The sequence below is a fragment of the Poecilia formosa genome, unplaced genomic scaffold (assembly GCF_000485575.1).
Source record: "Poecilia formosa unplaced genomic scaffold, Poecilia_formosa-5.1.2 Scaffold311, whole genome shotgun sequence".
Taxonomy (NCBI): Eukaryota; Metazoa; Chordata; class Actinopteri; order Cyprinodontiformes; family Poeciliidae; genus Poecilia; species Poecilia formosa.
Window position 1 is genome coordinate 1 of NW_006800250.1, and position 13,596 is coordinate 13,596.

Here is a 13,596-nt window from a genome sequence, read left to right on the forward strand (position 1 = left end):
TTTACCCTAAACCTAACCATCACAGACCTAACCACTAACCCAAAAACAACAATTTCCCTGATGGGGACCAAGAAAATGTCCCCACAAGGAGCAATTGTCCCCTTAACCCCATATTGTAGACAGAAACAGGTTCCCATAAGGATATGAAAACCTGGTACACACACACACACACACACGCACACACACGCACACGCACACACATTTTAAACTCTGTTGTAATGGTTTGGATTAAATAACAATTTGACTGATATTAGTACAGCACAAAAAAGAAAGCTTCAGTATTTTTAACTTTGGATAGTTTGCAGATATTTTGTCTTCGACAGCATTTGGTCAAGATCAAACATCAAAGCCAAAATGTACTTCTGTTGAATTTGGGATATTGTAATTCAATGATTGCATCCTATGCTGTCAAAGAATCTTTGAATAATAGGTTGAAATTTAAAGAGGCTTCACAAACAAGAAACTAGACCAGAACCAGTTGGTTTGAAGATGACCATATTCACCAGTAAAGACATCGTAGCCAGACAGTCAAATGATAAAAGGAAAGGGCTGCCTTCATTTTGTCACAGAGTGGGGATGGCTTAAAATCAGCTCTAGTGCTATAAAAACTGTCCATTTCAGATCTGTTCTGGTTTTACTTTTTTTTCTTTTAAATCGTCAAAGAGACTTAAATACACAACAAAATGCAGTTTATTAGACCAAAATCAATCTGGCAATATGTTAAACTAAATTGTAACCACATCTTTTGAAAAGTTAAGTTCATCTTCGTAAGCCAGGCTTAGGTTGAATTACCACCAGACCTGTAAAATCAAGAAATCAGTTCAAGAGAAATTGTCTTTTTTTATTATTTTTGTTGTTTAGCATGAATTTGGTCAAAATATATCAAAAAGCAACACATCATGCCCTGATTTTCTAAATAAAAAAAATAAAAACCAGATTAGAAACAAAGTCATACCTCACTTTCCTCAGTTAAAGCCAGTGCTTATTATTCAACAGTAAGAGACAGACAGAACAAACATAGCAAACATGGGAAAGTTCCAAATTAATGTTGAAGCAAAGTGAAGCAAAGGACCTTCTAACATTTGCCAAAAAATAAAACAACCTTGATGATTCCCAAGAATTTTGGGAAAGTATTCTGTGGACCGAAAGTAGAGATTTTAAGCCGTTACATTGTTACATCTTCAGTAAAGCTAACAATTCATGCCAGAAAACAATACGCCAGTTCGACACTATGATGCTCACTGGAGATTGCCTGCACTGTGAAAAAAAACACACAAAAAAAACATAAAAATTTGAATTGAACAGAATTTGCACAGGAAGGCAACATCTTCAGACTGTCAGAATCAGCAGGTTTGTTATAATCCTCCCATCTATCTACCACAAGTAAGCAATATTATTACTAATAACTTCAGAGAATCTCCTTGTTGTATCACCTCCTAGTTCTTTGATTCTGGTTCTGCTCTGCATCCCCAGAAACGGAACCGAACGTGGAGAAGCAGCATTCAGCTTCTATGCCCCACAAATCTGAAACAAACTTTGAAAAAACTGCTAAACTGTTTCAGCTGTTTTACCTAGAGTTGAACCATAATAAATGGAACATTGACCAACATATTCGATGCGTATTGACGATTTTAACGACGGCTCTTGACAAAATGTGATGTCTGTTTCTGGTTTCGCAATTGGTGACTGTATGATGTTTTGTTTTTATGTTATGTTTTTATGTCTTCATGATGTAAAGCCCTTTGAACTGCCTTGTTTATGAAATGTCCAACACAAATAAACTTGATTGATGGCTGAGGAAAAAAAAAAGACGCTCTATCCTTTTAAGGAGCCAAAGAAAATCCACCCACTGACAGATAAAGAGAAGGTAACTCCACTGAAAAAAAACAAAGTGCACTTTTGACCTCTAGAGGTAAATTTTATAGCTTATTTTTGTGTCATTTTTTTTTAATGGAATAAAAAGAGTCCAAATGCATCATGTAGGTTCAAAATAACAAACGTGGAAGTGAATGGGATTCTGAGTGTCTGTCTCCCTCTGCTGGAAAAACCATGCATGTACATACAGAGGAAGGTATTCAGCGGTATGATTGGCCATTTAAGCCTCACATCTGTATGACTGCAGTCTACCATCAGGTCCTCACATGAAGGTTAGACATTTCCCTAAATATGTGCACCGAAGTGACTCCATTTATCACTTAGTGATTGCTGTTGTGATGGAGTGGAGGGCGGCCGAAGAGGTTTTTGTATGTTTGTGGGGTCATTAGCACGCAGGGCAACACCAGTGTTGGTTTTAAAGGTGAAGCGAGGCCTTTGGGTGACTCTAATGCTCGGGTATAAACCTAACAGACTGCGAGACGCTGTCTCAGTCGGCTCTGATTGGCTGGAGGCCGGAACCCGTTGATGCAAAGAGGTCAGGGAGTCAGAGCTGATGAATGTTTTGTGATACTCAGGAGGGGTAAGAGCAGCGCGGTATGGTTCGAATTAGTGACAAATTAACCCCCTTACAAGTTGTTTTTACTGTTGTAGACATGGTTTTAAACACTCGAAGACAAACAAAGCTTTTAATCAAAAAGTTTATTTTTGTGAATCACGGGTAGCAGCCATCTTAGGTTTCTTCTTCCCTGCGTCCTTGATGCTGCCAAAGGGTTAAACGTTTGACTTCGGCGAGGATTTGTGATGACACTGATCTCTGTAAGATGGTTGGTACTTTTTATATATCATAGCTGCTGCCCACCCTAACTTGGATTTTTTTTTTTTTTTTTTTTTGTGAAGTCTGCATAAATCTGACACCAACAAATCTAAAGGATGTAAAAGAATGAATACTGAAAATGTTCAGGTTGCTCAAAGCGTAGAATGAAAATTTGGTTTGCAAACTTAAAAATGGGAGAAATAGCTTCACCAGATAACTTTCAATGAGAGCAACAGGTCAAATAACGCAACCAACTGTTTGGATAACCTGTTCAAGCTTTATTTTTATTTATTGACAAGTATGACGAAACAATTTCAAATTTGTCGTTGTGGTTGGGTTACAAATTTGTCCCAATGAGGATTATTTCTTTAGTTTTATTTTCATCTTATGTTTTACAATGTCAACACATTACATACTTAGTAGAATGCTGATTTTTTTTTTTTTTAGCATTTAAATACTAAATAATCTACCTGTAACTCATGTATAAATATTTTTTTTTTAGGAAAAACTGAGCTCACTTTTTTTTTTATAGAAGGATTTACGCAAAATAAAAATAAAAACTGAATCTTACTTCATTTCAACTGTAACATGTGCTGCATTAGCACAACATGAGTCCCATCTACAGAGACCTCCAGAAGTATTCATAAATTCAAATTCTCCCATATTTTTGACATGTTACAAGCAGAAATGCTCAGTGCCCAGTCTGGAGTTAGCTCAGAGATTAGCTCCACAATTCCATGTTGCAAAAAGAAAAATGTAGAAGGCACAATCTGTCCTGGTATCCTCATGGTACACATTACGTATGAATGAACAAAAACAGATGAGAGGATAAAACGACCTGGAGAAAGCAGAGTTCTGGTCGTCCTGTGTTTTAAGCTGTATCACAGATTGACCTCTAAGACCAAAGTCATTCATAACCCTGGTCAACTTAGATTTAAGTAATCCTTTAATAACCCTAAAAATGGGGGCCAGGGAGAAGTACAGCCATATAAATGTATCCTGCTCATCTTGACCTCCAAACGCCATCATGCCACTCTGTTCTCCTCTAAGCTGTTTTCCCCTCACTACACTGCCCTCTGTTGGTGACATTTGGTGAGCTGTTGGCTATTCGCAAGTCTGACTCATTTTTTTTTTCCAACATCAGTGTACTATTCAACGAGTGTCAACATGTTACACTGAAGTGCACACAACAATGAAAAGAGGTGCAGTGATGTGAGACTCTATACATTTAATGGGGCAGTATTGTGTAAAATTGCTTTATTCAGCTTTATATCATGTTATTTAATACTCATCAGAAACATACCTGGAGTGGCACGTTGTTTGACCTAGTTATTTGAGTAACAATGTGGGTTTTGTGACATTATTTTCTACAAAATTATAATACAATGTAGTGAAGAGGTGGAGTTCTGATTTGGCAGCGTGTGTGGTAAAAGACTTTTACATAATTTGTTGGTATTGGGCAAATTTAAATCAGTAACAATCTGTAATACTTAGAGAAAACACAGATGCTCGTCATTTGGCGCCATTCTGTTGTTCTTCTTCAATGCTCCTTTGGTTGTTCTTCTTCTATGGTTATATTGTTGCCTCGTTTCTGGTGGGGAAACTGCTCAAAACATACAAGGAAAGACACATTTTGAAGACTAAAATGGCTATAAAATTAAATACGAATTAATATGTTGTACTTATCAAACTGTTCATTAAATACGAAATGATCTTTCGCCACTTAAAGTCTGCTGTTTAGCAAAACTGGTACAAAACAAAGGAATTAGCATTAATACATGTCTCTTAACAACAAATATGACCTAAAATGAAATTAGAAACTGTTAAAAGTGAGCCTCCTAAAGCAGAAAAACAGAAAAGTAAGATTAATTTCCATTGGCCCAATCAGCGATGACTAATGGCAGGCTGATTGCGTGCTAAAGGACTGAGTTACTGCTTGTGTACGTCAGGGAGATTTAAATTAATGAGTCCTCAGATCTCTGTGGAGGAACTCTGTGCTGCAGGAAGCACAAGCTTCATGAATATAAAGTCAACACTGGGACAAGATGAGGACACAAAAACAGCACCCACAAACCCAAAACACACATTGTGAAATAAAAATACACCCATGTAGCTTTTGCTAATGAAGTGTGATGTCATTTAGGGACACAGAGTATGTTGTTTTAACAGGTTAAAAAGTCTGAGATTGTTCTTATTACAGATTAATTATAAAAATGTATTCAAAACCAGCAGAAAAACTGATATTCCAATAACCGGTTAACTGGTTATTTCCAATAACTGAAGACTGTGGCTTATAACTAATGAAAACATGCAAGCCGTTAAAGATCATTGCCCACAAAGCTTTCTGTTTATATTAATGGAACGTTTAGTGGAAGGAAAAATGTGGGAGGAAAAACTGCATGTCATCTGCTGTCTGTTCATGGACATTTTAGGGTATTTAATGCTTCCATCTGTTGAGAAGCTTTATAAAAATCTGTTTTAATTTTCCTGCTATCTTTGGTAACATGCATAATTCTACCCCGCACTGCATTATGCAGTGGTTCACACAAAAGGAGCCCCAACCAAGTACTAAAAACACACACTGTATGTGTAAGTGCAAGGAAATACTTTTCAATATGGCTGACTGAGAAATTTTTAATACCATTTATGTAAAAGTAAGATTTTCTGACAAACTGAATTGTGGGTTTTTGTTGTCATTTATAATAAAAAATAATAATTTAAAAAACTAAAATATCACTCTGTGAGTCATGAATCCATATTATACTTATGTTTCATTTTTGTTTGAATAACTGAAACAAATCTTTACATTAATATTTTTGATTTAAGGGGATTATTGACTAAACGAAGGAAACCTGAATTTTTATAGTTTGATCACATGGGGGCAGTGTTGTGCCAACATGACTTCTGGTCGGACTGAAGTCACTGAATTTATTGTTTTGGGCAAAAGTCAAAAACATTTTGACATCTTCCGGTTTTTATCAAACTGCCCTTTTTTTTACATTTGTTATGATACATTTCTGGAAAAATGTCACAAGGAAACTTTTTTTTTTGTCATTTTTCCAAAAAGCAGTTTGCTCAAATGTGTTTTTCTTTTCAAACATGACAGAATTTCTTCCTTTGTATTGTATTTTAAAATGGTTTCTACAAATAAAAATGGATTGAGAGAACTAGAGGGCATTAGTGATCCGATTATTTGTCTTTATGTAAATAAAAGTGCTGATTAAAGGATTTTATTTTCATTGTGTTCAACAGATATTATGTAATGAGGCAAATGTCCAAATGAATGAGTCCATGTCCAGAGATCAGGCCTTTTAGCAAACAGTGTAAAGAAAAGGAATTTGCAGACTTTCATCACTCTTAAATCCTTAAAATCATAAAACAAATGTTAATACCAGACAAAGACACCTAGATGACTGGTCCAGTGTGAACCCAGTTTCTTTTTAAATCAGGAATTAAGTCTGATTAATCACATTTATTTGGTTCAGCTTCACCAGCCACACCCAGGCTGGATCAATGCGAAACCTGCACTTGGATAAATGAGTCCTTACAAGATCTCAATAAGCAACACTTCCTGTCAAGATCTCAAGAAATTCAAGAAAAGAAGCATCACTGATATCTCTCAGAGTGGAGCGGGTAAAGCATATTTTTAAGGCTACTGTGACTGCAGTGAGCAAAAGTGAGAGCCATTATCCCCAAATGGAGAAAACATGGGACTGTGGTGAGCCTTCACTGAAGAGGCAGACCTAACATTTCTCCAACACCTCATCTAGGAGATCACAAAAAACAAGAGAAAAAACAATTGTGTGACTGAGAGGTAAAGTCGGGTGAAATCTACTGAAGAGGAGTAAAAAAAAAAAAGCCTGTCGATGGATATGTATTATGTGTTATCTGTACAGTACAAATTTAGAAATGAAGGTTTGTAAATGAATCATTCAGACTTCTTGATGGTCTCCATTTCGTCATTGTTTTGGTTCCTGTTTATTGACGTGTCAAACTTGAGACTTCCTGTTTGCCTGTAAGCACACATTTGACAGTGTGAAAAGTCAAGGCCGGCTGTGATCAGACAAAAAATATAACTCATTTGCACATGTATAGAGTATGCACAACCCTATTGTAGAGAATGTCGTAGGAAACTATGCATGTTGCTTTGTTCATATAGACTTCTTACTTCCCAGCTGTTAGAGGGTATCAGACCTTTCTGAAGAGCAGAAACGTTAACCAGCTTTGCAGAAAAACATTAATATATTTGCACTAGAAGTTGGGATCTTTGAAATCTTCAAACTAAAAAAAAAAAAAGATACATTAAGGCTGCATTCTAAAATGGCCAAGTGTCAAATGAACTTGCAGCTGTGGTCTTTCTTGTCAGGTCTGGTTTGGTCAAGCATGTCTAAGATCGAGAAAAGTATTCAACCAGAAATGTAGCTGAAACCGAAACAAGAACAAGACTTTGGAAATGTGGTCTGAAGAACCACAAATCTACATTTTTAACCTTTCAGAAGTTGACTGATTCACTTGCCTGCTTGTAGCCATCTTGTACTTCAGCTGTCTTTAGTAGTATTCAAAAGTAATGTTATTAATTGTTCACAAGGTAAATAGTGTTGAATGATCTGTACTATGTGACAGGTTACTAGGGACGGGAGTAGCCACATCTGCCCTGTGGGAGTTTGATAGAAGCCAGGTCGTCACGCACCAGTACCTCTGACCAGCAGGCAAGCCGGGTGAATTGTCTTACCCAAGGACACAACAATGGAGACAGACAGAGTGGACGTGCAAACCTGCAACTCACTGCGGTTACAGGAATAGCTCCTACCACCATGAACGTGGAGACAGCAATAATCACAAATTATCTTTGATAAGTTGTGATTGTCAAAGATTGAAGGTCAATAAGCACCAATAGCACAAAATATTAGTTGTTCAAACATGTTAGACTTTACAAAAAAGTATTTCAAGAGCTTCAGAGTATAAACTAAAATAGAGAAATCAGGAACACATGCTGGTGGCTAATTTTCCACTGATTAGTTTACTGCTGCGGTCATGAATGACACATCCAAATTTAATTTGCGAGTTAGAAAGGAGTCGAATTTGTCAATGCTAAAGCTGAGTACATATCATCTTAAGTCGTATTCAAATCCATTTCAAAATGTACAACTACATTGCAGGGTTCAATAATTCGCATCTCACGAATCATGCTTTCACACTGTACGACCTGATGCTCGAAAGCGACCCGACTGCCCACATGTGTCGGATACGTACCCAACACGTTGGACTCTTGACTCGGGAACTGCACAAAAGAAGAAGAAAACTACAAAACAAAGGAGACGAATAAAAGGAATGTTCAACTAAAAGAAAGGCACTTCCTTGGGAATCATTGCTATTCTGTAAGTGTAAAAAAAAAAAAAAAAAGTTCCTTTCACGTTTTGTTTTCGTGTTGGCGCATGTGCCATGTGAGAGATTCAGGTGCATTCAGCTCTGCTTCAATAATTCCCTCACGAGAGTCGACCCTCACGCAATTTACTTTTAAATACTAAAATTTATAATATTCCCTATTTGATTACATATTGAATATCTTATAAAACCACACCCTTGAATCGGTCATGCAGTTACCAATAGGTGTGAACTTTGTTTCCTTTTTTATGACACAGCAAACTAAAAAAAAAAAAGAAAAAAAAAAGTGCAAGTTATGCTTTAAGATAGTTTTAAATAGTGATCAATAAGCTCGGCATTTATTAAAGGATGTGCTTGATACATTTTACATGTAATTTTTTACATATAAAATTTTTTTACATGGTTAAAAAAACGTGTACAACTAATGTGTTAGAATATGTAAGAAAAAAAGAACAAGGTACGTTATTTGGGTGTACAATGGATGAGTCACCAGCAGAGGGCGGTGCACCATCACTATTTTGCCCTCGCCTTTTTTTTTTCGTCACACAGACATGAACCTGAGAGGAAAACAACAACGTTGGCAACTGCTTGGGGGGTTGGAATGAAAATCTGACTGGATTCTTAGCCAACAAACGTGACTAATCATTTAACTTGTTCAGTCTTTAGCAGATCAATAGATTTTTAAAGAGATCATTCCAGAGATTGGCTTACACAAAGGTAATACAGGATTAACAGAACTGTTTACTGATATGCTAGTCAAACGTTAACAGGATTAGCCCGGAAATTCCTTTAATCACGTTGTGTTTGATCAGATATGCACTTACATTGATTATTTAAGCATAAATTAATAATAGTTTGTGGCTCTGCTACTTTTATTCCTTAAAAAAATAGAAATTAGCATAAAACTACGGAGGTCTGAAAGGGCCAGAATTTTATTTAAAAAAATAAAAAAAATAAATAATAATAATAATAATAATAATAATAATAATAATAAATCCATCAATGTTTATTCAAAAGTCCCTGAATTAAAAACATATTAACAGCACAGGCAAAGTATTCAAAATATGCATGGTTAATAGTCATATTATTAAATATATTCATTATTTAATTTTTTTATTTATTTAATACTCCATTATTCCACAGTGGCATGCGACAACACATCACAAATGAATCTATTAGTGAGTTTTACGTGTCAGTCAGTGGGCAGGGCTACTGATCTCAAATTATGGTACAACGGCTGCTTTTAGATGTACTGAGAAGTGGCTGTAGTAATTATTTGCAAGGTAAATATGAACAAAATAACTGTGATGAAATGGTTGGCCGGTGACCAGGAACATCAGTAATTTCTGAGGTCAGATATTTGTTTCTGGTAATGACATCCAAACACTGGTACAGGTTCAAAAACCAGTGGGATCTCCTAACTTTATTAGCTAACAAATTATCCAAAGTACTAATAAACTAGCTTTTCCTGGAACTATGTCTAACTTTTAAAAGAAGACCAGCCATATAAAATTTTGATGTTTTAGTTCTTTGACATTAAACTGTTAGGTTTTAACATCTGTCTCCACCATTGGAGACATTATAGTAGAAGAAAAATGTGTCTTAAATGAATCAATAACATTATCACAAAAAAAAACAATTTTGACATATCGTATTAATTTTTTTAATCCGATGCAGCTCTAATAAATTGTAAAATTATTTAATTGAATTCATATGACTTTGGGATGTGCTTGATACATTTTACATGTAATTATTTTTAACCAAATAAAGTTAACTATCGCCAAAAAAACAATTACGAATACATTTATTTATTTCAAACTGCATTCTATTGATTAAATATAAAAAATTTTATTTAATTACATATTTATTTAACATTCACAAATATATATATTTAATTTAGAAAATGTTGGTACTTTAGGCTTTCCATACAAAATCACCTTTCCATAATTTCCCACTCAATAGTCTACCTTTTTGGACCAAGCTTGAACTAAGAGTTTTGATATGAGACATGCCCGGATTTGAAATCAAGGATCAATGAGTGTGTGAGTGTGTGTGTAATGGGGAGGGAAGGGGTTGTTGCATTTATCAAGGGCCACTATAGACCACAGCTTGCAGCCGTCTTGGGCCCTCCACCAAAATGTAGCACGACGTCACCGCTTCCGCCCTGCTCCCCTCTCCACCCCCAGCCTCCCTCTCTCTCCTCCCCCCGGCGTCGTTGGAGCAGCTCAGCCGCCTGCAATCCAACATGGAGTAGTGAGAGATGGGGCTCTAGCGGGGCCACCCCTCGGCAACAGCAGCGAAGACGCGCTTCTTTTTTTTACGCACAACTGGAAGCGGAGTCGTCGGTGAAAACATGCGCCTTAGGACTTAAAAAACGGAGCGTGTGTGAGAGGGAGTGAGCGAGCGAGTTTGCGCGCGCGCGTGCGCGTGTGTGTCTGTGTGTGTGTGTGTTTGGGGAAGGTGGGGGGGTTAGAGAGAATCAAGAGCTGGATTCGGCAACCGAAATTGCCAGTGCAGCCTGCGTTTATCCACTGATTGGGTATTAAAGTTCCAGACGGAGAAGAGGAGGTCCTTTATTTTTTTCTTCTTCTTCTTCTTCTTCTTCTTCTTCTTCTTTTGCGATCCAGAAGAAAACAGTGTGGCTTCAGTGGAGGAAAGAAGGAGAGGGAGAATTTCAGGAAAAAAGGGACTGTCGAGGGCAAAGCCTGAGAGCCGACACTCGCACAAAGGCGCAGGGGGGATTTATGCGGAATTGGACACAGGATCGGAGGTGAAAGAATGACGAGTGAAAAGTATGCAACCGCCGTGGTACATTACCTGAGGTGAAACGAAAAAATGATAGAGGAAACACACCCAAACGAGTAAGTAATGCAGCTTGAAGATTTTCTCTTAACCCGTGCTTATAAGTTGCTTGGAGCAACTTGGTGGAATGTGCAAAACTCTCCTTGCAAAGCTATACTTCCCTTTTAATCGTAGCTGTTTTGTGTCTTTACTGGTCCAAATGCATCGGCTGTGTGTGCGTTTGTATTTTTATTATTTTTTGTTGTTTTATTTTTATTTTTTACGGTGGCCCCCCATATTATTATGTTCAAGAAAACAGCCTAAAGAAGGCGAGAGAGAGATAGAGAGAGAGAGAAAGAAGAGTGGGAGGAGGAGGAGGGGAATAAGCGTGGGTGGATCGGAAACATTTTCTGAAAGGATCTCAAGCGAGAGAGCAGCGAGTGAGGCCCTGTTGCAACGTAACTTAGGAACTCAAACACGCCTAACGAGCTGCGCCTTTAAATATATATAGAAATACAGCTACGGCAGCGCGCGTGGGGGGCACGGTTTGTTACGGTATAACCGCGGGCGGCCGCATTTCTCTTTATGCCCCTTCTCTCTGCTGTTTGGTCACATCTGTGTGTTTGCTTTCAACCGAAGGGGGAAGTCTCACCGGATAAGAGATATCCGATATGCCCCATCCGCCATCTCTTTCTCAATCGCCCTCATTTGCATAGCCTACCGCGCTCCATTCATAAAAAAAATAGTAGGCTATATGGGATTGTAAACAACGGCTGGCTTTCAGAGGCGAGAGAGAGAGAGAAAGAAAAAAAATCCAGCGTCGGATTCGGGTTAATTCGAGTCCTCGCGGCTCGTTTCTGTCCGCCACGCGGGCTCGTTCGCCTTCTGCGAAATGTAGCTCCGTGTGTAGGCCCACAGACCTGTTTACACGACACCAGTGGGTCTGAGTTAAAGCCGAATGCTTACCCCTACCGAGCTGTTTTCATATTAGGCGACACATAAACTATACTAGACGAGTTTTTTTTTATTATTATTAATAATATTTTCTCCCTCTCGTCTGAGCTAGGCTGCTCGGTGGTAATGCCTGCCTGTGCTGATTTGTTGGCGGGGGTTGGAAGGGCGAAGGGCACCGGATGGGGGGGATGTTTGCGCTGCGGTAGCGTGACGGCGGCTCATTCATAAAAGCCCTCTAACCTTCAGCGAGTCCCCATTCATGCCTGTTGGCCGTGCTGTAGTCAGCACAAGCCCCGCGTCTGAGTGTCTGTTCCTCGGTCTCCGATCCCACAGGGAGACCCGAGTACGTAACCTGGCACCGGTCGGCAGAATAAAAACGAATTTGAGAAGATATTGAATAGTAGAAAAATACAGTTAAAATACAATACATAGATAAAATTTCAAGTTTCTACTAATACTCAAAGTTTACCAAATTTGGAAGTAGAAAATTACTGACCTGTCTAATTGCTTTCACACAGGAAAGTATTTTATAGAATAATGATCAGGTAAAATTATTTCAGGGACAAGAGTAGTTCAAAGCAAAGCACTATCAAGTCTGTTTTGAAACAAGGCCTGGGTTGGTGTGATATTTTGTATGCTAACATAACCTCTTGCGAAAATAAAATTGTATTTACTATCGCTAATGTCACAAATTGAGCAGGGTTTCAATATCACACAATGTATATGACATTCATATCGTGAAGAAAAGCTTGGACTGGAGTCAGTGTTAGCTAATCACTTAAGCACCATACATTCAGGCTCCCTATGGCCCTTGTAGTTTAATACATCATAAAATGTTTTAGAATGCAAAGAGCTAGGTAGGTCTTTGTGAAAACAGCAGGTGTTAGTCAGAATTGATTTCTTCAATAAAGCCATGTTGTTGAGATGGATAGACTAGTTATTAACTGAGGTCATTTGCAAAGTAGAATTACTTTTAAAAAATTATTTATCCATTGCAAGTAATATCTGAATTGCATCATTCACATATTGTGTGTTTTTGTCATCTTATGTTGTATTTTTTAATTACGTACAACTTGGAATGGTCAAAATCCTTCCAACTTATATACAACTTTACTTTGAATTGTGAATTAGTTTACACACACTGTCTGTGTTTTTCATGATCGGATGTATTTCCAAAGAGCCAAACTCATATTTCTTGTTTGTGAAAGGATAGCATAGTAGACTTCTCTCAGTCTGCTGACCAGCAGTGTGCAGCAACAGGTGGGAGATGAACACTGTGAAACTTTGTGCTCTGCAGCCAGAAAAAAATATGGTAATTCTGGCACTGTATCTGGAGTCTCATTGGAAAGGACTTTAGCCTTCAGATAGAAAATATGATAGAAAATGTATATGGTATTGGAACTTGGTGCACCTTGATATAGGCATGTCTACTGGGAAGGATGTAGTTCTTACACAACAGGAGTAAGACAGACAAATCACCCCGTCTCCTCAATGTATTTAGTTCTATTTATTTAGTAAATATTATGAACTTTTATCCAACTGTAACTAGCTTGGCAACATGAAATGGTGCAGACAAACATGCTAGCAAGCTAAGCTTTATGGGGTTAGGGTTCATAGGGAACCCTAACTATGGTTGTCAGGAAAAGTAGGTTCTAATGTTACCTTAGTACATATTTTAAAAATCTGTTATGGTTTTGATAACATTTATTTTCCTGAACGCTAATGCTAAAGAAAAAGATGCTAGTGTGCTGAGCTTCATTAACCTTATTGTAGGGGTTGCTAATTAT

At 37.6% G+C, this 13,596-nt stretch overlaps 1 protein-coding gene across 1 annotated transcript in view; it reads left to right on the forward strand.

Annotated features, from left to right (window-relative positions):
* Nucleotides 1–10,271: 10,271 nt before the first annotated feature.
* LOC103152451 (sprouty-related, EVH1 domain-containing protein 2-like) overlaps nt 10,272–13,596 on the forward strand; it is a 37,950-nt gene continuing 34,625 nt past the window's right edge. The window contains exon 1 of the mRNA XM_007572915.2: nt 10,272–10,935. Within this exon, the coding sequence (XP_007572977.1) occupies nt 10,910–10,935 (26 nt within the window). The 5' untranslated portion in view covers nt 10,272–10,909. The remainder of the gene's footprint in view (nt 10,936–13,596) is intronic.